The following is a 27,873-nucleotide window of genomic DNA, read 5'->3' as shown; positions in this document are numbered from 1 at the left end:
TTTCCCAGGAGCCAGGTCATAACAACTGCTTTTTGTCAAAGTCACTTATGTCAGCCCTTTTCACTATTTGCTGGCCATATCATCACTTGAATGATTACCCATTCATTTCTGCTCTGCTTATATTCTTTCCTTAACATGTCACATGCCACCTGTCTGGCATTCACTCTCACAGTGGTCAGAGTTTTGGTGTCTTAGTATAGGCTCGGTAACAGTAAGTTACATGTTCTCCATTATTCTTCCAAACAGAATTCAATCCTCTCACCTGCAAATTAACTACAATGTGCTTGCTTTAACACTTTATCTTGCAGTATTCAGACTGTCTCTCTTTGCTTACTGCTGTTCCAGGTAGAACTCCCAGCCTCTCCCTTCATGATGTTTACTCACTGCCTCATATTATCTCGCCACAACCTGCACTCATTATTCACTTGTGGACTGCCTACAAGTATTAACCACCTACACTCCCTACATGTTCCCACACCACAACACATTCACCCTTTTTACTCATTAGACTGTTTGTCTCATAAACGTCCATAAAAACAAACTGCTATAAATCATTTGGCTCCTTTTAATCCCACTGATACATTAGGTCCTCCCACATGAATTTCCCAGTATATCTGTAATTGGAAATCACAAATACTACTTTTAAAAAGAAAAACAACACATTGTAGCTTATAACCAACAACTGTTTGCTGTTCACAAACAGCTCCAGAGTTCATGGATCCATGTCTCCATAACAACTTTAGGTACTGCATAGGCCTCATTGCAGCTGAGAATGGGTGCCCAGAGTGGTCCAGCTTCTTGTACCCAAGCACATAGTTAAGCCGGCATTTTGGCTCCATGTAGTTGCTGCACAATACATGTGAGACATTCTCTTTCACTGGGGATTATTCTCGAGGGAGATGTTATTCTCCCTACAGCAGAGGTAGGAGATTTCCCCCATTCCCCTTTAACCAAAGGCTGACAGGTGATGACTCGACACATACCTTCTGAATAAGGCCTGTTTGTGTGGTGGAGTATGACCTAACTGGGATAAATGTTAACACTTACTCTGTTCAGTTTCCAAACAGCAATTATTTATGTAAAACATTCTTATGCCAAAAGTATGGTGCTAACTACACCTCTAGTTCAAGATTACCAAAAGGCCAAGTTCTATGTAGGTCACTGAAATTGTTCGACAGGGCTGCTGACTGTACATGGATGCCATGACAAATTTCAAAAGGTTCTTTTTTTTACCTGTAGCCTACAAATACATACTCTATGGAGATCTGACCATCACTTCATAATGTGCAGGTGATCCGCATGCTCTTTGTGGTGGTGGCAGAGTTCTTCGTGTGCTGGACACCACTGCACGTGCTCAACACATGGTATCTGTTCAATCCGGATGCAGTGTATGCCTATGTGGGCCGCACAGGCATTTCACTGGTGCAGCTGGTGGCATATGTGAGCTGCTGCTGCCATCCCATCACATACTGCTTCATGAACCGACGTTTCCGCGCAGCCTTCCTTGGTGCTTTTCGCTGTCCCCGCCGCAGGTGAGCAAATTGAATTTGTGCATGCACTAGTCAAGAAGAGACAGGACATAGTGTCTCAAACCCGTCAACAATAATTCCAATAGCTTCAGAGTCTCAGTGCAGATCATGAGAAGCATTGAGTCAGTGTGTATCTCAAAGCAAACATCAAGTCACACAACAGGACACATTACAATAACAAAAGCCACTTCATCAAGTTCATTCCCTAGTGTTCTGGTATGCTTGTTTGGCTGCATATGTACTTTAATTGGCTTTTGAGCACCAGCCAAATAGGTTTTACCAATAAATTGGATTGGTCACAGGCAGTGAATTTCACGCTTTCAGCTCTTTTCAAGTATTCAAAAGTGACTCTACCCCCTCCCACAATGAATTCTCTGAAAGTGCTATGATAACACATAAATTTAGTGATTCTAATCACACTACATGTAAACCAAAATTAATTTCAATAATCTGGCATAAGGCTAATTCCATGGAGACTGGAGATGTTTGCTGCAAAATCTGAACATAACCTTACAATATTATCTAATGCTGAATCAAACAGTGGAAAATCCAGTATGGAATGTAACAACATTATGAAAAGGAAAGCTGCTACTCACCGTATAGCAGAGGTACTGAGTCGCAGACAGACACAACAAAAAGAGTTTTACAAGTAACAAATAAAGCTTTCAGCCATTAAGGCCTTCGTTAACAATAGGCAACACACACACACACACACACACACACACACACACACACACACACACACACACACACACACACACACACTCTCTCTCTCTCTCTCTCTCTCTCTCTCTCTCTCTCTCTCTCTCATGTGAACACAACTCACACTCAACTGCAGTCTCAGGCTACTGAAACCACACTCTCTCTGGTTTCAGTTGCCTGAGACTGTAGTCGTGTGCGAGTTGTGTTTGTGTGTGTGTTTGTGCGTGGGTGCACGCATGTGTGTGTGGACACACGCGTGCACATCTGTCATCTACTGTTGATGAAGGTCTTAATGGCCAAAATCTTTATCTGTGACAGTCTTTTTGTTGTGCCTATCTACGAAACAGCATCTCTGCTAATGCTGAATCATTAGAGTGGTCTTACTTTCCCCCTTTTAACCCAAACTTTTGTTGACCATGAAATGTTCTTCAGCTCCTTTCGCCAGTACATTAAACACAAATGTAATGCGTGTTCTTTCACTCACTTACATTCCCATAACGGATTAAGATTGTTCCCATTCCAGAAACTTAACTGTTATTTTCTTTCTGAGGTATCTAAAACTGTTATGATATTAGTATACCTAGTAACCCTCTAGGTGTAATGAAATTTTGTTTACTGAGCTCCTCCAGTATCTATTTAACAAACTAGAATAGTTTTTCATCATTACACAGGTTGATACTGAATAGGTAAAACTAATAAAAGCATTGCTATTCCAGCATAAATGATGCACTGAAATTAAAACTTACTTATTTCATAGAGAACATGCTAAAAATCTAAAAGCTTCCAGAGTCATTGAAAAGAAGTTGAAACATGCCTTATATCTGTTACTTAAAGAGGTTGTGGTGCCAGGCAAAGCCTCACTAGTGGCCATGGTCACAACAGACATACTCTTGTAATGTGAGACAAATTACATAATACATTTCTCTGAAGATAAACTGGAAAACTCTTACTGGTGGACATGGTTAATACATGCACTACTACACTACTGAAAATAGGTTAAAGAAGAGTCATCAGCCCCACCTTGACATATGAGACAGCATTAAATTTATCTCTATTCCAATACTAAAGATTAATGCCCTGTGGCTATCTAATTACATTCAGCAACATTCTGAGATTCAACCTCTAGACTGGATAATGTACAATGGAAACAGTCAATACATCTCCTCTAGCCTGATTGCCAGCAACTTACAAAGACAAAACAGGATAAAAACTCAAAGTCAATAAAAAAATAAAATAAAACGAAACACACACACACACACACACACACACACACTTGAAGTTTTCACAAAAATAAATGTAATTTGCTGGCTTCAAATGAAACTCACCAAGTCCTTCACTTATATTAAACACCACCTCAGGCCAGCTAATGGCTCAACACTCTCATATTAGCCCTCTTTGTACCAAGCACATGTATGCTCATTAAAATGCAAAACTTGCCTAGAAAACCAAGAAATGATGGAATAATATACCATGCCCACACACGAGAATAGACTTTCAATACTTGTAGTCCATCAATATTTGAAAATTAACTCTGTTGATCACGAAGAATCACTAAAATCCAACTTCATAAATCTTAAACACTTTAAAACACCACGTCTGCCCCATAGGGCACACAGCTTGCCTCTTACAATCATAAGGGCTTCCAGCAGTCTCCTAGCAGCTCTACGAATTTTTTTAACAATCAGGCATTTCAGCCAGTCAGCCACAGGAGCAGAATTCAAACGTTCTCACATGCCATTCCATGCTCTCGCTAATCACACTTCTATGATAAGTGCTGATTCCTCTCAAGATTTTTCAGAAGTTTATTTCAACAGATGCTAAAGGACATTTGCATTCATGAGAAAACCTTTAAGCCATCATTTCAGTTTCCAACAACAAACCAGTTCAACAGTGTATGAGAAAAAAGACCTAACATCTCCAGACTGACAAAAGTTTTGTTCCACCAGATGCCAGAAACTGGCTCTAATATCTTCAGCCACCAGGAGGAATTGCCCATGTTGTGGCAGAGAATTAAATAATATAATGTCAGCATATGTATGTCAAACTACTGGTGCATAACATATTTTAAAAAAACTTCTGAGAGTGTTTCTTGTAGAGTTTGGGATTTAGATCCCACACAACTCTGATATGTATATTAAACATATCTTGACTTTATCAGAGCATACACAGCTGATAGAAGTCTGCATTAAATTACAGACATGTTTTGTTTGAAGTATTAGATAAAATACTGTAAGAGAAGGAGAAGTGAATATTTTTTTCAACATTTTTTCCCCTGATATACACAAACACATACACTGAGGTGAAAAAAGTCATGAGATATCTTTTAATATTGTGTTGGATCTCATTTGCCCAGTTTAGTGCAATAACTTGATGTGGCCTGGACTCAGCACATTGTTGGAAGATACCTGCAGAAATATTGGGCCATGCTGCCTCCACAGCCATCCATAATTGTGAAAGAGTTGTCAGTGCAGGATTTTGTGCACAAACTGACCTCTCAGTTATGTCCGATAAATGTTTGATGGGCTTTATGTCATGCAATCTGGGTGGTCAAACCATTTGCTCAAATTGTCCAGAATGTTCTTCAAAACAGTCGCGATCAATTATGACCCGCTGACATGGCTCATTGTCATCCATAAAAATTCAACCATTGTTTGGCTGCAAATGATCTGCAAGTAGCCATACATAAGCATTTCCAGTCAGTGATCAGTCCAGTTGGACCATAGGACCCAGTTCATTCCACGTAAACACATCCCACACAATTATATAGCAACCATAATTATATAGCCACCATCAGCTTGCATGGTACCTTGTTGACAAGCTGGATTCATAGCTTCATGGAGTCTGCACCACACTTGAACACTACCATCAGCTCTTAACAACTGAAATCAGGACTCAACTGACCCAGCCACGGTTTTCCTGTCATCTAGGCTCCAACACCTGTGATCTATCGGTAGCGTCTTTGATTAGTAATAAAAACGTCTTCAGGTCCCCAGCAAGTTCGAAACTGCCACAGCTTAAATTTTGAATAATAATCAGTATTGTTGGCCAAAGACTTACACCATAAGAAATCACCCTTATTCTGCCAATGGCCTTGACAAAGAGGGAGGAGGAGCAGACAGAGGTTCAGGACACTCTCGTGCCCTCAGAATGCGGAACTGCCCCTATGAGCAGAAGAATCAGCAATGATCAATGGTATGAGAATGCAGAAGACAATGGAAACCACTGCATTAAAGGCACATAATGCATATCCATTGTAAATATGGCTATACCTGGAAAAGTGTCATGATGATCTCTCCAATGGAAAAAGATTTCAGACTAGCTTCCACTGGATGTCTGGGAGGGTACTGCCAAGGGGGAGATGATGATGAGAAAAAAATCAAATAACCAGTGAAAGATAAACATTCTATGAGCTGGGGTGTGGAACATCAGAAGCTAGGAAGCTAGAAAATCAAAAAATGTAAATGCAAAGGCTGACTCTAGATACAGTGCAAGATCAGTGAAATGAAATGGAAAGAAGACATAGATTTTTGGTCAGATTTGTGTAGAGTAATATTAACAGTAGCAGAAAATGGTATAATGGGAGTAGGATTCATTGTGAATAGGAAGGTCATGTTGCAATGAGCAGTTCAGTAATAGAGCTGTTCTCATCAAAATCAACAGCAAACCAACACCAATAACAATAGTTAAGGTGTACATGTCAATGTTGCAAGCTGAAGATGAAGGAATAGGGAAAGTATATGAGGATATTGAACAAGTAATGCAGCATGTAAAGCGAGATGAAAATCTAATAGTCATGGGGGACTGGAATGTGTTTATAGGGGAAGAAGTAGAAGAAAGGGATAGGGGAGAATATGGGCTTGGTACTAGGAATGAGAAAGGAGAAAGTCTAATTGAGCTCTGTAATAAATTTCAGCTGCTAATAGTGAATACTCTCTTCAAGAATCACAAGAGGAGGAGGTATGCTTGGAAAAGACCAGGAGATATGGGAAGATTTCAGTTAGATTACACCATGGTCAGACAGAGATTCCAAAATCAAATACTGGATTGTAAGGCACACCCATGAACAGATATAGACTCAGATCACAATATGTAGTGATGAAGAGTAGGCCAAGTTTAAGACACTAATCAGGAAGAGTCAATGCATGGACAGGTGGGATAGGGAAGTACTAAGGAAAGATGAGAGACACTTCAAGTTCTTTAAGGCTATAGATACTGCAATAAGAAATAGCTCAGTAGACAGTACAGTCAAAGATAGTTACAATGCCACATCGTAGGTGCACGCTCTCATAAGTTGGCACTATGAGAGAAGAACAACTACGCCGACCATAGTGCCCTCTGGCTGACACTGTGGAGCTCAGGGAGTGCCATCTTGATTTTCGGCCCATTTTCACCTAGAGAGACAGCCTGGGAATATCGCTTCTACTACCGAATGGGCTAGCATGCTATTGAGACTTTGTATTAGTTATGTTCAGTTAAAGTTTGGACAGCAACAAGTATTTGTTAGTTTTGAGATTATACAGAACAGTCATCCTAACTTCACAGGATTAGACATGGACTATGGCTTCACACCTACATGCTCATCCTAGCCAAAGTTATGTATGCAATTGATATTCATCACTTTTGTCTTTGACTCTTAAAAGTGTTAAAGTTACATGCAGTACCGAAGTGCTTCACCTCTCCTGCTCCTACTCACTTCCTTCACTCTCGGCCTATATTACAGAAGCAGTTTACAGGAGCAGATCCCGGCACTGCCTAACCAAGCAGAATATAAAAGAATAAATGTCTCTAAAAAGGGCACTCACAGAAGTTGGAACGAAAAATGTAGGTACAAAAAAGTAACTGCAAAGAAACCATGGGTAACAGAAGAAATACTTCAGCTGATCGATGAATCAAGGAAGTACAACAATGTTCAGAGAAATTCAGAAATATAAGCTGCTTGGGAATAAAATAAATAGGAAGTGCAGAAGAGCCAAGACAAAATAGCTTCATGTAAAATGTGAAGAAATCTAAAAATAAATGAATGCCAGAAGAACTGATTCAGCATATAGGTAAGTCAAACAACCTTTGCTGAAATTAAAAGCAAGTGTGGTAACAGTAAGAGCGCAATGGGAATTCCACTGTTAAATGCAGAGGAGAGAGCAGATAGGTGGAGAGAGTACACTGAAGGCTTCTATGAGGGGGAAGACTTTTCTGATGTGGTAGAAGAAACAAGAGTCGATATAGAAGGGATAGGGGATACAGTATTAAAATGAGAATTTAAAAGAGCTTCGGAAGACTTAAGATCAAATAAGGCAGAAAAGATAGATAACATTACATATGAATTTCTAAAATCAGTGGGGAAAATGGCAATAAAATGACTATTCATGTTGATGTGTAGAATGCATTGGTCTGGTGATATACCATCTGTCTCTCAGAAAAATATCATTCACACAATTCTGAAGACTGCAAGACCCGACAAATGTGAGAATTAGTGCACAATTAACTTAACAGCTCATGCATCGAAGCTGCTAACAATAATAATATACAGAATTATGGAAAAGGAAACTGAGGATGTGTTAGATGATGATCAGTTTGGTTTTAGGGAAGGTAAAGCTACCAGAGAGGCGATTCTGACATTGGGGTTGATAATGGAATAAAGAAAAATCAAGACATCTTCATAGGACTTGTCAGCCTGGAAAAAGAATTCAACAATGTCAAATGTTGCAACATGTTTGAAATTCTAAGGCAAATAGGGGTAAGCTACAGGGAGAGATGAATAACATACAACATGTACAAAAGCTAAGAGGCAATATAAGAGTGGAAAACCAAGAATGAAGCTTGGTTAAAAAGGGTGTAATAAAGAGATGTAGTCTTTCACCCCCACTGTTCAATCTATACATTGAAGAAGCAATGATGGAAATAAAAGAAAGGTTCAGGAGTGGAATTAAAATTCAAGGTAAAAGGATATCAATGATATGATTTGCTGATGACACTGCTATCCTCAGTGACAGTGAAGAAGAATTACATGATCTGCTGAATTGAATGAATATTCTAACGAGTACAGAGTATGGACTGAGAGTAAATCAAAGAAAAATGAAAGTAATGAGAAGTAGCAGGATTGGTGGTCTTGAAGAAGGTAAAATTAAGGAATTCTACTACCTAGACAGCAAAATAACCAATGATGGACAGAGCAAGGAGGACATCAAAAGCAGACTAGTACTGACAAAAATGTCATTCCTGGCCAAGAGAAGTCTACTAGTATACAGTATCAAACATAGGCCTTAATTTGAGGAAGAAACTTCTGAGAATGTACATTTGGAGCACAGTTTTGTATTCAATTCAATTTATTAGTGTCCTGGTAGTACATCATCAAAATGACATAGGACTTGTCAATAAACATTACAATTTAAAATACATGTACATGAAAATTTATAATTGATTTTACTTGTCACTAAGACATTACAATTTTAATAGAACTATAAGAACATTAACATAAAAATATACAAGTAGTTTAACAACGTACAAAAAAAATGCTAGCAATCCTCACACCAAAGATTATTTCCATTCTTACATTAACACTGTTTCACACTTTCATAGAAACAGCAATTATTTAAATGTGAGCAATTACACATATTTATTATATGTTATATTAACTGCACTTTTATTGTCAATGATTCATAAACTCCTCAATACTGTAAAAACTATTGTTCAATAACATGTTTTTTAATTCTCTTTTAAATATGTGCAGTTTTGGTATTAATTTTAGTTCTTTGGTGAGAGCACTGTAGAGGATTTTGGGTTGGTATAGTATGCTTTTGTGATACATAGCTGTTTTATGAATTTCTCTGTGGAAATCATTCCTATTCCTTGTTTTGTAGTTGTGAAATTCTCTATTTAATGTAGAAAATTCCTCATGTTCTTTTAAGAAACATGTGCTTTCACATATGTATAAGGATGGTAATATCATGATTTTTAATTCTTTGAAAGCATGCCTACAAGAGTCTCTATATCCTATAACTTTTATTGTTCTGGCTGCCTTCTTTTGTAGTCTAAATGAATGTTTTGTTAGACTGTTGTTCCCCCAAAACTGTACACCGTATCTTAATAAACTGTGCATGAATGAGAAATAAACACAATACACTGTTTTAATATTACATGAGCTTTTAAGCAATTTAAGTATATAACAAGTTTGACTTAATTTTTTGTTCAATGATATTACATGCTTTTCCCATCTTAAGTGTTCATCAAACCATACTCCCAAGAATTTAGTGTATGATGCTTGTTCAATCTTACACTTACCCAGTTCTACTGTAAGGTTAGTTTTTATTTTATTTGTAATATGTCTGAAGTTGACCCATGTTGTTTTTTCGGCATTAACAATAAGTCTGTTTTCATTAAACCATCCGTATGCATCGTCTGTTGCTAATGTGACTTTTTCCTGTAAATCAGCTTCAATATTTGCTTTAACAAACGAAATTGTATCATCAGCAAACAGTACTGCCTCTGCATCAGATAGTTGACTTGGTAGGTCATTGATAAATATTAAAAACAGTAATGGCCCTAATACAGATCCCTGAGGTACTCCATACAAAACTCTCTCAGATCTTGATGAATATATCCTATCTGCATGGCTTATCTCCACCTTCTGATACCTGTCTGACAGATATGATTCAAACCATTTGTGGGCAACTTCACGTATCCCATAGACACATAACTTCCTAAGCAGTAACTTATGGTCGATGACATCAAAGCCTTTGATAAGTCTAAAAACAATCCACAATTCAATTCCTTTCTATTTATGGAATTTAGAACAAGATGCAAAAAATTAAAGATAGCTGTTTCAGTTGATTTATTTTTACGGAAACCATTTTGCACATTAACCAATATTCTATTCTTAATAAGAAATTTGTATAGTCTATGATACATTATCCTTTCTATTATTATTGAGAAACCTGATAACATTGATAAAGGCCTACAGTTACTAACATCATATTTATCACCATTCTTGTAAAGTGGCTTTATAGTTGACATTTTAAGTTTTGATGGAAACACCCCTGTCTTAAAAGATTCATTTATAATTTCAGTGAGATGTGAGACTATGTTTCTTGCACTTTGCTTAATGACTTTGTCAGGAATCCCATCACACCCACATGACATTTTATTTTTTAACTTATTTATAGCATTTAGTACCTCTGATTCAGTTACTGGTTAAAGGAACATTGTCATGTCCTTCATGGGGATTTTTACCTTGCTATTGGAATTGCATTTAGCTTTAATTAAATTTATGGCTATATTTGTGAAATGTTGGTTAAATATGTTGGCAATCTGAAGTGGGTCCTTAACAGTTTCACCCCAACTTTTTATGACAAAGCTGTTTTCTTTTCTTTTGTGTCTGCCTATATTTTTATTTTTTACCTCACAAGTTCACTTCATTTTGTTGTTACCTTTCTCAATATATGAATCATTATCAAGCTTCTTAGCTGCAATTATTACTTTCTTGTACAGGCTTCTATAACATTTCACATGTGCTTTCAGTGCTACATTCTTCCTGGCTGATTTATTTAACTTTCTGAGAGTGTCTGATGACTTTCTAATCCCCTGTATAACCCACGTTTTGGTTTTATGTTTAGTTTTAACTCTTCATAGTGAGACATGGATTGTGGGAAAACCAGAATAAAAGAGAATCAAAGCATTTGAGATGTGGTACTGCAGACAAAGGTTGACAATTAGGTGGACTGATAATGTAAGGAATGGGGAGGTTCCGCTCAGAATTAGAGAATAGAAATGTCTAGAAAATGCTGACAAGAAGAAAGAACAGGATCATAGGATATCTGTGAAGACACCAGGGAACAACATCCATGGTACTGGAGGGAGCTGTAGAGGGTAAAAACTGTAGAGGAAGAAAGAGATTGGAATACATTCAGCAAATAATTAAGGATGTAAGTTGCAAATGCTATTTGAGATGCAGAGGTTGGCACAGCAGATGAATTTGTGACAGGCTGCATAAAACCAGTCGGAATTCTTGTGACTAAAAAAAAGTCCAACCTATGAGGTCACCAGCCCAGGAGAGTTGCTGCAAGAAGTTTCATGCTGTTAGCAAAGGCACTCACATGAGCTGTCTGCTGACATAGCCCATGAATGCCAAATTTCATTGCATTGCCCTAATGGATATGTTCATTGTACTTTGAATTCTGATTTCTGTGGTCATTTCATGCAGTGTTGCTTGTCTGTTAGCATTGACATCTCTATGCAAACACTGCTGCTCTCAGTCGTTATGTGAAGGTCATCGGCCACTGTGTTGTCCATGGTGAGAGGTAATGCCTGGAAGTTGATATTCTTGGCACTGTGGATCTTCGAATATTAAATTCCCAAACGATTTCCAAAATGGAATGCCCCATGCCTCCAGCTCCAACTACCATTCTGCATTCAAACTCCGTTAATCCTTTTGTGGAGCCATAATTTTGTCAAAAACCTTCTTACATGAATCACCAGAGTACAAACAATAGATCCACCTATGCCATGCCTTTTATACCTTGCCTGTGCAATATGACCACCATCTGTATATGCACATATCACTATCCCAGGACTTTTGTCACCTGAGTTTATAAAGTATCCTACAAATATAAGCTTTTGACTAAGCCCTTCCTTAGAAGTATAAGTTTCACACATTCACACAACAACAATTCACACACACATAGCTATTGTCTCCAGTCACTAGGGCGTGACTGCAACTGCATTTAATGTGAGCAGTGCTTAACAAGGACAGGATGGCTGGCCAGCCATTTATTTCTCCTCCACTAATTGGATTTTGAAGAGAGAAATGTGTTGAATTTGTCTCTTTAAGATCAAGCAAAGTCCAAGGTGGAATATCAACTATGATGAAAATGTCCGACTGCTACTCTCTGTAAAGACGTCATGTTGAGATGCTGACAGTCACAACAGAAAGACTGTTACACATAAAGCTTTTGGCCAAAGGCCTTCCTCAGGAAAGGAAAAATCACACAAGCAAGTACACCTCACACACACATGATCGCTATCTCTGGCCAGTCCAGCCAGAATGCAACTGAAACATGTTGAATGGGAGCATCAGTTTAGAGAGCAACACATTTCCATTACATTGTGGTCAGAGTGTCCAGAGATAGCAGTTGTGTGTGTGAGGAGTGCTTGCTCGTGTGCGTGTTTTTTCTTTTTCTGGTGAAAAGTTGGACTGAAAGCTTAGTGTATAACAGTCTTTTTGTTGTGAGTGCTGCAATTCAATGTGTTCTCTTTGAGATTTACCATACTAGCAACAGAAATTAACTAGCCCCCTTTCAAAAAGTGAAGTTAATACCTATATCTCTGTAATTAAAATAACTATGTCCAGTGTCTACATAAAAAAGAATTACATCTTAAATAATTACAGACGTACTTGATGTACACAGCTTAGACTCATCCTGCATACATCAATGATACAGGTTCCTTTAGAGTCCATGATGATAATGGGAAATTTGGAATTGAAAAAGTAGTCAGGTAAGCAGATCCCTAGACTGAAGGAAAAGAAAATGGAGTACTTATTTATGGAGCATTACAAAAAATATTCACTAGAGATGGTAATTTGTCTCACTGGAGACTCTTGAGAAATAGGCAAATTCTCAAGAATCTCACAAAGCAGCCTGAGATGTGTTGAATTGTGCTGCACTCTCTTTGGGTAATTCATATCAATGCACAGTTAGTGTAAAAATTATGAGTAGTTGTAGTTGATTAAGCTATACCTTTACTAGGCACTGCATGCGAAGTTCAGAAGAACGCGAAATCCCGAAGATGGGCTAAAATTTACAGACGCGCGAAATTTGGCACGTACTTCGATGCGAGATGCCTTTAATAGGTTCCACAACGAAACATTGTCTCGAAATTTGGTAGAAAATCCGAAGAAATTCTGGTCGTATGTAAAGTACACAAGCGGCAAGATGCAGTCAATACCTTCGCTGCGCAGTGCCGATGGTACTGTTATCGACGACTGTGCCACTAAAGTGGAGTTATTGAACGCAGTTTTCCGAAATTCCTTCACCAGGGAAGACGAATGGAATATTCCAGAATTTGAAACACGAACATTTGCTAGCATGAGTTTCTTAGAAGTAGATACCTTAGGGGTTGCGAAGCAACTCAAATCGCTTGATACGGGCAAGTCTTCAGGTCCAGATTGTATACCGATTAGGTTCCTTTCAGATTACGCTGATACTATAGCTCCCTACTTAGCACTCATATACAACCGCTCACTCACCGATAGATCTGTACCTACAGATTGGAAAATTGCGCAGGTCGCACCAGTGTTCAAGAAGGGTAGTAGGAGTAATCCATTTAACTACAGACCTATATCATTGACGTCGGTTTGCAGTAGGGTTTTGGAGCATATACTGTATTCAAACATTATGAATCACCTCGAAGGGAACGATCTATTGACACGTAATCAGCATGGCTTCAGAAAACATCGCTCTTGTGCAACGCAGCTAGCTTTTTATTCGCACGAAGTAATGGCAGCTATCGACAGGGGATCTCAAGTTGATTCCGTATTTCTAGATTTCCGGAAAGCTTTTGACACCTTTCCTCACAAGTGACTTCTAATCAAGCTGCGGAGCTATAGGGTATCGTCTCAGTTGTGCGACTGGATTCGTGATTTCCTGTCAGGAAGGTCGCAGTTCGTAGCAATAGACGGCAAATCATCGAGTAAAACTGAAGTGATATCAGGTGTTCCCCAGGGAAGCGTCCTGGGACCTCTACTGTTCCTGATCTATATAAATGACCTGGGTGACAATCTGAGCAGTTCTCTTAGACTGTTCGCAGATGATGCTGTAATTTACCATCTAGTAAGGTCATCCGAAGACCAGTACCAGCTGCAAAGCGATTTAGAAAAGATTGCTGTATGGTGTGTCAGGTGGCAGTTGACACTAAATAACGAAAAGTGTGAGATGATCCACATGAGTTCCAAAAGAAATCCGTTGGAATTCGATTACTCGATAAATAGTACAATTCTCAAGGCTGTCAATTCAACTAAGTACCTGGGTGTTAAAATTACGAACAACTTCAGTTGGAAGGACCACATAGATAATATTGTCGGGAAGGCGAGCCAAAGGTTGTGTTTCATTGGCAGGACACTTAGAAGATGCAACAAGTCCACTAAAGAGACAGCTTACACTACACTCGTTCGTCCTCTGTTACAATATTGCTGCGCGGTGTGGGATCCTTACCAAGTGGGATTGACGGAGGACATCGAAAGGGTGCAAAAAAGGGCAGCTCGTTTTGTATTATCGCGTTATAGGGGAGAGAGTGTGGCAGATATGATACACGAGTTGGGATGGAAGTCATTACAGCATAGACGTTTTTCGTTGCGGCGAGACCTTTTTACGAAATTTCAGTCACCAAATTTCTCTTCCGAATGCGAAAATATTTTGTTGAGCCCAACCTACATAGGTAGGAATCATCATCAAAATAAAATAAGAGAAAGGATTAGGTGTTCGTTTTTCCCGCTCGCTGTTCGGGAGTGGAATAGTAGAGAGAGAGTATGATTGTGGTTCGATGAACCCTCTGCCAAGCACTTAAATGTGAATTGCAGAGTAGTCATGTAGATGTAGATGTAAATGCTTTCTCAAATCTGACTGAAATTTGTAACACATAACAATGCATAGAAAACACTTTCAGTTAAAAATCACACTTGCTCTATCTCATTGTTGCTCACATTCATCCTCACAGTCATACTATTACTCAAGATGTAAACATGCTCATTGCTATAAAATCACCTTCAGATGTCGAGAAAATAGCAGACAACTAAAATAACAACTCCTAGGTATAATGGCAGATGGAAAAAAATGAGCCAGCCACCTCAATAACACATTAAAGATACTTCCAGAGGCAGTGAATACCTCGAAACTGATACACGCAGTTAATGAACACATCCAAAATTATGTCCAAAGGAAAAACAAAGTATTTGTGAACAATATTTCTCTTTCTTTCAGTTTTCTGTGTCTATTTTCATAAATAAATCACACTCTCAAAATTTTCAGACTTTACTAGATGTCTGTAACATTGTAGTATCCAGAACAAATTTCACTCTGCAGCAGAGTGTATACTGATTAGAAACTTCCTGGCAGATTAAAATTGTGTGCCATACCATGACTCAAACTTAGGTTCTTTGCCTTGCATGGGCAAATGCTGTAATGACTGAGCTATCTATGTACAATTTGTGACCCACCCTCACAGCTTTATTTCTGCCAGTATCAGGTGAGGCACTGGCAGAGGTAAAACTGTGATGGAAAGACAAAGGTCCCAGGTTCAAGTCCTGATCCAGCACGCAGTTTCAGTCTGCCAGGATGTTTATTGTCATAATGATTGCTCATCACAAAACCTTCAATGTCAAAGTGCCTTCATACCTTAACACTTTTTCTAAGGTTCCTGATATGTTTAGCTGATATTAACAGAAGCATCTGACCACAGGAGGTACTAAAAGAGAGAAAACCTGAAGTGTTCTAATACATGTTACATATCTAAATTGAATGACTGCTTATAGTTTTGTTTTGACAATATTAGAAAACAATAGATTGCTACTCATCTTATAGCAGAGATGTTGAGTTGCAGACAGACACAACAAAAAAACTGCTAAACATGAAAGCTTTCAGCCAGAAGGTCTTCTGAAATAGACGACATACATACACAGATTCATGCAAATGCAGCTCACATACACACATGACCACTGTCTCTGGCTTCCGAGGCTTTATTTTATAAGATGCAATGTTTGATATTTTAATTATTTTTCCTACATGTGTAAAAATAAATATTACAGAGTATGTGGTGCATATTCTTGTTAACACAATGATTTGTCTCCTAAACAAACTCCAAAGCCACAATATCTAGATCTTTAAATACTTCCTACACTCAGTGTATATGAGGACAGGCCAGATTTAGGTCAGTAAGTATACATAACTAACTGAGTAATCATATCGGGTTACTGCATGGGAATCTGACTGAATACGTAAAACAATACTTATGGCAGCACAGTAAAAATGGTATTATCCCAAAAATGCACAGACAAATACCTTTTACCCTGGAAAATGAGTCATTATTAATCATACATACACTAGTAAATTACAAAGAAAATGAGCCACAAGCTGATGCCAAATTGACTATCTAAATTAGTGTACCAGGAACAAATACAAAATTTCACTTCATTTCCTGGGATATACATGAAATAGTCCCATGCCCAAGATTTCCTCTGTGTCACCCTCAACATGCACTTTAAGTGATGTGCACTTTATACCAAACAAATGACATAGTTCAAATGAAATGACTGATTTTTCTCATCTTTTCTATTACATTGCAGGTCTTCCAGATTGCACATTTACTATATTCTGTGAATAGCAGACCACAGCTCCATTTATGATTCAGCCTGTTGGCCCTTCCAGAAGATGTCCAAGCCTTTTGTTGTCTTGGGACTCCCATCAGTGATGCCAAATTGTAAGATCAGAAGTGTGCTAAAATTCCTGAGAGTCTCACGAGACATGTCGTCTTATGAGAAATCCATCCATATGTTCTCGAGTTCCTCAAGATGTACTTTCTCATTTCACATCCCTACTGCTCACTATTCATGTCTGTAACAAAAATATCTTCACATCTTACTATGTCTGAATCCAAACAGTAGAAATGTTTAGGCTCATTCTGTGAATGTGGCTGACACACTTTGACAACTATTGAGTCTCCATTTCCTGGCTGAATGCACTCTGGTTTAAAGACTGAAGTAAATGCAAACCACAAGTGTGATCACGTAAGTTATTTAGCTGATTACTCTCTTAAAAAAAAAACAATGCATTTGTTGTGTGTAGTCACAATTTCTGATGATTATTATTGACAAATAGCACATAAAAAAGCAAGGACTGTCACTCACAGAACAAACATTTGTATCAGGTGTAACCGTAGGCTTCCGCAGCCGTTGTCAATGTCAATAAAATTCTTCTGGGTTAGAGTCCGCATTGTCATTTATAAAATTCCAACGTTTCGGCGTCTGTTGCAAGATGCCTTCCTCAGGGTGTGTTGCTAACTGCTGAATGCGCGCAAGTGTGGGTACATATATACTGTGGAAGAGTGTTGTGATTGGATGTGAAACAGCCGTTTAGTTTGAGGAGGAAGATTAGAGAGGCTATAGAAATAGCCAAGCGACCCGATAATATGAACAGAGAAGACGGGTATAGACTTCCAGCGTCTTGGCTGCCTGCTGTGACAGCTTTGCGGAAGGACAGCTCGCGCAAAGCAACAGGCGTGCGGTAGGCCACAGCGGAGGATGGTACACAGATCGCTGATGCGGCCTAGTCGATACTAGGCAGTTAGTAAACAACGCTACGCTGCAGTCGCCGCTAAGTCTCCTATTCGCCAATTTCCACCAATGGCAGGCAGTAAAGGAAACTCCAATGGAAAACGCCTATTTCCGCCAATAACAAGACGCAATGCAAACGCCAATAAAATGAACTCCTAGTACCCTTCCTCCTCATCCTCACATCCAATCACAACACTCTTCCACAGTATATATGTACCCACACTTGCGCGCATTCAGCAGTTAGCAACACACCCTGAGGAAGGCGTCTTGCAACAGACGCCAAAACGTTGGAATTTTATAAATGACAATGCGGTCTCTAACCCAGAAGAATTTTATTGACATTGACAACGGCCGCGGACGCCTACGGTTACATTTAACACACCTGTATGGGCAGGAGATTTACGCAAACATCAGGCAGCTCGAATCACTGAGGCTGAAAAGAGGTAAACTGCTGAATGATCTTGCGTTCCTGAAGAGATGTAGGGATGCCAATGTAGTACCAACATTTTTACGGCTGACGTCCCACATAAAATCGTACAAGGCCAGGAATATCTGTGCACAGGCCAGCAAAGCTTTATTGTGGGAAAGGATCCGTCACATTCGTGGTAGTCTCGACGTGAACAACATAAAACTGTGTGAACTGCACCTCTTTCTGAGTGGGAAACTGGATGAGGATGACTGGCACAAGGTCGACAGGTTAACCTTCCAGCAAGCTGCCAGATCAAGTGAATGTACCACCAGTCGCCAGGTGACGAAGTTCGACAAATTGCAACGGAAAACAAGAGATGAAGGACCAGTTTTGGATACGCGACGAACAGTGGTGAACCTCTCCAGCCACACCTTGAGCGATGCAGCCACAAAAGTTTTGGCGAAAGGGATGAACTATGCAATCGCACCAAAACTAGTACCGAAAGAAGACATTATCGAATCAGTGGAGGCCTCGGTACACCATCTACCACAACCAGAAGCAGAGAAGATCCGACAAGAAATAGTACGAGTTTTGGCTCATGCAAAGCCTCCGAAGAAAAACATCAATAAAGAGGAACGTCAGGCCATCAAGGAGCTGAAGAACAACTCTCAGATTGTGATAATACAGGTGGACAAGGGAAATGCCACCGTAGTGTTGGACACAGTAGATTACGATAAGCGGATGGAGGATCTTTTGAAGGAACCCATTTACCATAAACTTAAGGGGGATCCGACGGTCAAGATAGTGAAATCGACGCAAGCGCTGCTGAAGCAAACCAGGATGAATTTTGACACAACCCGTAGACTCATTCCACAGGTGCCACAGGCATCAAGAATATATGGGGTACCAAAGATCCACAAAGAAGCCTTCCCTTTACAGCCGATAGTGAGTAGTATCAACTCGCCGACCTACAAATTAGCGAAAGAATTGGCTCCAAAGCTTAGACGTTTAGTGAGACATACAGATGCATATGTCAAAGACTCCACCCATTTTATAGCACTTTTGAAAGAGAAGCGTGTCTCTGATACGGATTTGATGGTCAGTTTTGACGTGAAATCTTTGTTCATGAATGTACCCGTGACGGACACCATGAACATCTTAGAGGAACGCATGGCACCTGACATCAGCGAGCTAGTGCGCCACTGTTTGACGACCACCTATTTTAGGTGGAAAGGGGATTTTTACGAGCAGACGGATGGTGTTGCTATGGGTTCCCCTCTTTCGCCAGCTGCAGCAGACATTTTTATGCAAGCATTCGAAGAAACAGCACTCCTGTCCGCGCCATTACGCCCGGAATGCTGGCTACGATACGTGGATGACACCTTTGTTATCTGGCCACACGGAGAAGAAGAACTTCAGAACTTCCACGAACATCTTAACCAGCAGCACAGCAAAATTCATTTTACCATGGAGATTGAAAAGAACGGGGTATTGCCTTTTCTCGACGTAGAAGTTTATCGTAAGCCAGACGGGAAGCTTGGACACAGAGTTTACAGGAAGCCCACCAACACGGACAGGTACCTGCATGCATCCTCCCACCACCATCCTATGCAAAAGAATTCGGCCCTGCGAACTTTAACTAAGAGAGCCTACAGGATCAGCGATGAATACAACCTGCAAGCTGAACTGCAGAACCTCAGGACCATTTTTGGAGCTAATGGCTATGACATGAGGCTGATACGCATAACCATGGCGCCGAAGGAGGAGGGCAACAGGGAAATACAGAACGAAGCACAGAACACCGCCGTGCTACCGTATGTACAAGGGGTTACTGAACGTCTGGGCAAAATTCTCCGTCGGGCAGTTATTAAGCTGATTTTTCGTAGCAACAACAAAATAAAAGACATTCTGGGCTCCACAAAAGATACAATTGACAAGTTTCATGCCGCCGGAGTTTATGAAATCGAGTGTGAATGTGGACTGGTGTATGTAGGTGAGACTGGGCGTCCAATAAGCACGAGGCTAACTGAACATGAGAGATATATCCGCCTCAAACAATACAGCAAATCAGCGGTGTCAGAACATCATGAGCAGTGCAGGATGAACATCGAATTTCGAGAGGCCCGAGTACTGGCGAAACAGCCGTTTAGTTTGAGGAGGAAGATTAGAGAGGCTATAGAAATAGCCAAGCGACCCGATAATATGAACAGAGAAGACGGGTATAGACTTCCAGCGTCTTGGCTGCCTGCTGTGACAGCTTTGCGGAAGGACAGCTCGCGCAAAGGAACAGGCGTGCGGTAGGCCACAGCGGAGGATGGTACACAGAGCGCTGACGCGGCCTAGTCGATACTAGGCAGTTAGTAAACAACGCTACGCTGCAGTCGCTGCTAAGTCTCCTATTCGCCAATTTCCACCAATGGCAGGCAGTAAAGGAAACTCCAATGGAAAACGCCTATTTCCGCCAATAACAAGACGCAATGCAAACGCCAATAAAATGAACTCCTAGTACCCTTCCTCCTCATCCTCACATCCAATCACAACACTCTTCCACAGTATATATGTACCCACACTTGCGCGCATTCAGCAGTCAGAATTTTATTGACATTTGTATCAGGTCTCAGGAAGCACTACAGTGTTATCCCTGTCACCCCTACCCCTTCCACCCACCAACTACTGCAAAGCCCATCTCCATTTCTGACACTGATTCAGTCTTCGCAGATGATTTCTTAGGTTATGGTGCTGAAGCAATCTACTGATTCTGCATATGTGACCTTATGCTTGTTGAATTTTAAGCTCTGCTCTATTCACTCATGGCATACCTTTTGCTTCTGGTTCAACCTACTCCTATATTTTGACTTCATTACTTTATCCAAGTTTTTTGGCATTTTTTACGTATTTTACTGTGTATAACTTCTGCATAACAAATATTCTGTGCATATGCTCAGTCTGGTTTATTAATTACATTCAGAAATCATGCATATATTGAGCTGCAACTAATTCTTTGCTCTACCAAAATGCTAATCAAGAAGGCATGTAGTGCATGCTCCCACCTGATGATATTAAGCACATAGACATGCAAGACCAAATACAAAGATGCAGTCTACAAGCTATTATCAGAATATTAATGACAGGTGGCTAACTTATAATGCAGACAAGAGTGACATAATTTTGTTACATACCAAACTTTGCCAATAACTGCAAGAAAATAATTTTAACCCTTAAGCGGGTGGGCCATTTCTCACAACATGACTGGATGTGCGGCGCACTTTGTACACGTACAGGATAGCTGTCTTTATGTTACCTAGATAAACACATGTGAGCAAAACTTCTATGGTTTAATCTTATTTTAATTAAATAATGGTAAAATAAACTATCAATATAAGAGCTAAAACACTGTTTAATTAAACAATAAGAAAATAAACCTTCATTGGATCTCTGTTGCCACACACAACTGTTACCCCATAGTAATGACCCAGTCACATTAAACAGCACAATTGTGTCAGATCCCTGCCAACCACTTGTTTGATTACTAATTATGTCATAGATAACTGCCCCATTGAGAGGACTGTCCTGCTAGCTGAAAATGTAGATCATTTTCTTGCATTGATCTTGAATTTTTCTCACCTATCTTCCTGTTTGTTATATTACTGCTCCTATGTTGGACTTATGACAACACAACGTATTACTGTGTTAGCTGAAGCAATAATGAAGGAACAGGTATGGGCTCACTATTTTAAAACGAAAATGGACTGGTACAAAACAATGTTATTTGTGACTGGCGCACTTTATACACAGGCATGCCCACTCCACAGATAAAGAAGTTTTTCACATCAGTATGCAATTACTCTACAACAAATAACTGGAAACCTTACAGATCTTACATCCAGTAGTCAGGCATCATGTCTGAACAATTACTGAAGGTTTACCAATGACTTTTGCCTCTAAACTATGGATACAGTATATAGAGTTGTGTGAATGGAGAGGCACCAGCAATTTCTGCCTCTGACCTAGTTTAATTCCAATATCTGTTTACAGATTATTAACAATCTTGAAACCCTTATACCTGAGCCAGAAATCTTATCGAAACGACTTTTATGCAGCTGTACCACAGCTCAATTTCTTAAGCTCATTACAGCCAGAATTCTCTTTAAGAAATATTGGACAATAATGCAACCTAGAACACTGTCACTATACCACTTTTCCCAAGAACAGCTTTATTAAATGCATGTCTGATGCATCTCCACCTGTGTACAGGAGGAGCACACTGTGCCGCTGGTGGGAGTCGTCAAATTCTCCAGGACACTCACCTTGCCAGACGCCCACAGCGCGAATTCGGAAACAAGTCTCGTGCTCAGGTAAGCTCCCGTCCCAAAGCAGACAGCACTGCATAGATGACTGGTAGAAAAGGTATTATCGAGATATATGTTCCGTTCAGAGCAGAATTTGTTTCTGTAAAATAAGTAAATACCAATGGTGGTTCATGTGAAAGTGCACTGCTAGGTTACAAATAACTAGTGGCGAGCAAATAAAACAACTGGTGATGGGGCAATAGAAAGAGGGAGTGCATCAGGTGATGACCAGCACATGGCATTATTCTATCACTTCTGTCTGCCATAGGCTCTTCAGGGTTCACACAGAACATTTAGTGTCATTTTTCAAGTGATTTATTGTATTGTATTTATTGGTCCAGTAAATCTTACATGTACAGTACAGAACATCAGATATTGGACAGGTCAAAGTATATCTTACAATTAAAACACTTTAGAAACTAGAAAATTATGTTCACAAAATTCTACAGCACTTCATATACTGAGCAAGTCAATGTGTAAGTTATAATTAAACTACAATAGAAACTTGAAGTTTACAACTGAATACATGTATAAGCCAATATTAATGATTACAGTATTTGCATGATCCTCACTTAAGCTCTGAGGATTTTTGAGGAACTCCTCTACACTTTGTACTGACATGTACACTAGAGAATTACATTCACAGAATTTTACTTCGTATACTGGGCAAGTCGGTATACAACTTATACTTGAACCCCATTAGAAACTTGAGAATTACATCTGAATGTATTTATAGGCCAGTATTAATGGTTACAGTATTTGCATAATCATCACTTAGACTCTCGAGGATTTTGGAGGAACTCTTCCATGCTATAAAAGCAATGTGTCAACAGATATACTTTTAATGCTGCTTTAAAATTTTTTACATCAGTCTTTACTTTAATTTCTCTTAGCAATTTATTGTAGATAATTTTTCCATGGTGTAATGCTCCTTTTTGGCACAAACTGGTTTTTGCCATTGTTGTGTCTCCCATTGTTGTGTTCATTAAGCATGACATAAAGTAAACAAATGAATAACTATGGGTAAAAACATCCCATGTATGAAAATTTGAAATAAATGCACCAGAGGCAGAAACCAAGTACTCTCACAAGTGTGCCCTTGCACTCCCTGTTGTCACAAAAGAGAACATATATGATGCACAGTACAGGAAAGAGACAGAGAGCAATCAGGTGATGCCAAAATGTTTCTCTAACTAACTCTCTGCAGAATGCAGCACATACTCACCTCATGTCTTCAGCATCATAATGTACAATAACTATAAATGAATAACACACAGAATACTATGAGCAACATACAGGGTGGAGTACGGTAAATTGCTGATTTGGGAATGAAATAAAAAAATAATGAACACTTAGAAACTTACATTTTTATTTTTCTCATATTGGTCAATAATGGAAGTTTCTAATTACATGGTTTAAACTGCATATCTGGTAAATGTCTTCTTTCACAGTCCACACACTGCAACAGTCATTTCCTGCAACTCTCATGCACTCTTTCAAGCATGTCTTCTGGTATTCTTGAAATTTCAGCCTTAGAAATGTTCTGTAGGTTTTCCAGGGTGTTGCGACGATTGCAATACACCTTTGACTTCAGAAGAAAAAACTCGCATGGGGTTAAATCTGGTGATCGTGCAGGCCAGTTGAGATCCCTCATCTGAGTGATAAGCCTTCCAGGAACCGTTTGCCTCAAAAAATTCATGTTAATAACTGCTGTGTGTGCATTGGCACCATCTCATTGAAATCAGGTATCCTGTAATTCCATTGCCTTGAAAGCCGACTGGAAAAACTTTTGCAGCATAGGTAAGTAATGTTCCGAATTCACAGTTACAGCATGACGATTTTTCTGGAAAAAGTAAGGGCCAATTATGCCAACTCATAATATGACACACCACACAGTGAGCTGATCTGAGTGCAGGGGTGTCTGGTGAATTTGCCTTGGGTTCATGTCACTCCATTACCACATATTCTGTTTGTTTACACACCCACTGATGTGAAAATGTGCCTCACCAGAAAAGAACTCATTTGCATCACAGGGTATGGTTGCAAGCATGTCTTCACAAGATGTTCTTCATGTTTCATCACCCTATACTGACAACTGATGGACCACGCACATGATACACAGGTGAAAATTCAGTTCAGTATGAAGGATCCGGTGGAGAGAATGTCTTGAAAGTGCGAGTTTCTGAGCTAAGCATTTCAAAGATTGAAGTACTGCTACTCTAACTCGTTCGACATTTTGTGGTGTTCTAACACTTCTCTCAGGTCCTCTTCATACAGATGACACATCCTCTGTTGTTCTCAATACATTTAACCAATTTAAAATTGATTGTTGTCCAGGAACACGTCCACGTGGGGGTACTGCAAAATGCAAATGAAAAGCATGCTGCACTACAACGATCAAGTGGGAATTCGAGAAATACACTTCAACACAAAATGAGTGATCAACACGTGTCCACTGCATTATTGCAACTGAACAATGATTGAATACAAACCTCCTGTTGGTCACTATGAACCATGTCTACTCCCTGCTTTATTTGACCAACAGTGCCACCACAACATGAATTCTAAAAAAGCAGTATACTGCACTCCACTCTTTACTTACCATACACTGAGTGCTTAACATTACTCTCTTACTTCCTGCTAATTTGCAAATGACATCTTCCATTAACAGTTCAACAATGAGAATAAAGCCTTGTGAAACTGTGTACGCCGATGCTGAATGACTGACGTGTTCAGACAAGTGAGATAATGTTTTATAGTGAAAGTCGATGGTGCTGTGTGAACTTAAATAAGAAACTTGCCATGATGTACAGTAACAATATTCTGGATATGTATGGCTGCAGAGAAGAAGATGGCAGAGAGTCTGTACTGCATGCTTCTGCTGAACAGTGATAGCTGACATCTGTAAACCTTGCTGAGTGATGGTGGCAGAGCATTGCATTCCCCCTCCCATATGGAACACTGTGATATTGTTGTTTTCATACCACCCCTGGCAGTTTCATGAGATAGGTAGACTACTTCTGCATCATGGAACTCTTAGTAACAACTGTATCCTAGCAGATACCATGCCGCATGTTGCTTGGTTGCCATAGACTATCACACGTATGCCCACAATTTTTTTTCTTTTTGTTGGCTCCTACATCATCATCATCATCATCATCATCATCATCATCATCATCATCATCATCATCATCATCATCATCATTGTCATGATAAAATGTGTATGAACTGCATGCACACCCCAGCCGTGAGACCCTACAGAGCTGCCCACTGGCTTATACCCAGAATCTCACCTGTAGTTATCTGAAGCACACTTAGGTTAAACAGTTCTGTGCAAGGCATACTTGTGAACTTTTTACTGTTTATTCCCTATATTTGTTTAGTTACAGAATCGCCGTATATAATTTTTGAAATTTACAATGTCTTACTTTCCTCTCTCGGAAACCTTCAGTTCAGTGAGGTACCATGTTCTGCAGAAATTATTTCCCTTGTGTCCATTTTTATTGCTATATAATTTCACTGCGTTAATGCTCTCTTGTTAATTTTTATGTAATGGTGTACTAATCCAATAAAGGAACTGAAAACTTAAAAAAAGCATTCTCAATGTCCTTTTCATTTTTTCCCACTAATGTCGATACATACTAATACACCATAGGCAGCTTACATGTCCAAGGTAAATGAGGGATGCCTTTCCCGCAGTCTTTTTATTGAGAGCACTGCCAATGCTGTCATATACACCAGAGTGATAATTCTTTTCTGAACAGTGCTCCTACAGGGCACAAAAAGATTATTTCCCCTCAAATGTGGTATGGCAACTATTATTTAGGCCTATACATGTTTAATTGTTCTGATAAAAAGTTCCTGCAAATTATTTTCAACTAATATCTGCAGAACAACCTGTGCAAGTTCTACATTTTTCTCCTGTGCACAGTATCTAAAGTTCCATTCTTAGCTGACAACATTGCAGGAAAAGGAAAAGAAGAAATTTTGCAGGATCTCTGCAGCAATAAATGTGGTATATATGGAAAAAATACTTTTCAGATTTGATTAATTTTCAGAATAGTGAATTAGTTCAGTAATCTGTTATTTGGAAGTCTTGTTAGTGGAGCAAACAGGAAAGAGAAAAGAACCATACTCTGGTGATGTCCAACATCATGCAAGGAAGCAAATATTTTAGGTGGATGTGAGTGAAAGCAAATGCAAAATATCAGACATCTCCTGCCCAGCCGTCATCATTCTGCACCATACCAAAAAATCTCGTTCCGTTACAAATAACTGGTTAATAAACATGCTGTAGTCACTGGACTGACACTTACTAAATAAAATACATTTGTAATGAGACATTAAGCCAAATTTTGACAAAAAGTCACTGAGCTCAGTATGTTATCTAAGATGGAGAATCAACAACAGTACAGTTGAAGTATCTAATTTCAGCTGTGTCTAAAGGACATGTAATAGGGCCATTTCAGAATAGTGTACTAGTTTACTACTTCCATGTTATTATATATACTTATATATATCTAAAAACAAAGATGATGTGACTTACCAAACAAAAGCGCTGGCAGGTCGATAGGCACACAAAATTCTAGCTTTTGCAACCAACGGTTGCTTCTTCAGGAAAGAGGGAAGGAGAAGGAAAGACGAAAGGATGTAGGTTTTAAGGGAGAGGGTAAGGAGTCATTCCAATACCGGGAGTATGTTTGTGTTTGTTTGCGTGTCTATCGACCTGCCAGCGCTTTTGTTTGGTAAGTCACATCATCTTTGTTTTTAGATATATTTTTCCCACGTGGAATGTTTCCCTCTATTACATTTATATACTTATATATTATTATATAACTATAATTATACTGAACAAATAATAATAGCTGCAATCACAGGCTTCAGACAGATGAAGTAATTATTTATGAGCAAGTGTTTTCAAATAAAACTGTAGTAATCTGCAGATACATGTTGCCTAAGTACTAAATCAGTTGTGAAGTACTGAAACTAGATATATTAATATAGAGAATTGTTGGCTTATGATATATCCCACCTTTCATTCTCCCTCACTTTCTGCCATTATCCACCTTGAAATGCAACAGTCATTTTGTGTGTGTGTGTGTGTGTGTGTGTGTGTGTGTGTGTGTGTGTGTGTGTGGCCACTACATTCTAGAGAAATGTAACTTTATGTCAGCTGCCAGAATGTGTATTGTTCTTACTAGAATAAAAGCTTTTTCCTATTTTAATTAGCATGATGGCATTTTGTGTGCAGGTATTCACATGGTGCAAAATGACCAGACAATGAGAACAAGTACGCAACTCCCGCCATCACTGTTCCCTGAAGCAATGACAAATGAGTAACAGCTACTCATCTTTAGTGAAACTTCTGTAACATCTGATGTTTCTCAATGGATGTGACAATATGAAAAATGGGGTGTAGCATTGGTGTAATTCACTTCAATATCCTAATTTGTATTTTTAAAACAACTTTTGTACATTGAATATACACATTTATTCTGTGTGTAGTTGGAAAAATACCCAAAAAATGAACCTGCACCATTACATTTGTTTTTAACAGCAGCAATATGT

At 39.2% G+C, this 27,873-nt stretch overlaps 1 protein-coding gene across 1 annotated transcript; it reads left to right on the top strand.

The window, feature by feature from the left end:
- The first annotated feature begins 1,299 nt into the window (after nt 1-1,299).
- LOC126355656 (cholecystokinin receptor-like) lies at nt 1,300-27,873 on the top strand. Its single transcript, XM_050006020.1, has 3 exons — nt 1,300-1,532; nt 22,211-22,311; nt 27,557-27,873. Exons 1-3 carry the CDS (start codon nt 1,300-1,302, stop codon nt 27,643-27,645), a joined length of 423 nt encoding a protein of 140 aa, XP_049861977.1. The 3' UTR covers nt 27,646-27,873.

This window comes from Schistocerca gregaria, chromosome 3 (genome assembly GCF_023897955.1).
Source record: "Schistocerca gregaria isolate iqSchGreg1 chromosome 3, iqSchGreg1.2, whole genome shotgun sequence".
In the NCBI taxonomy this organism is placed as follows: Eukaryota; Metazoa; Arthropoda; class Insecta; order Orthoptera; family Acrididae; genus Schistocerca; species Schistocerca gregaria.
Note: the sequence above shows the minus strand (reverse complement) of the source record. Positions and strands in the feature narration are given on the sequence as shown.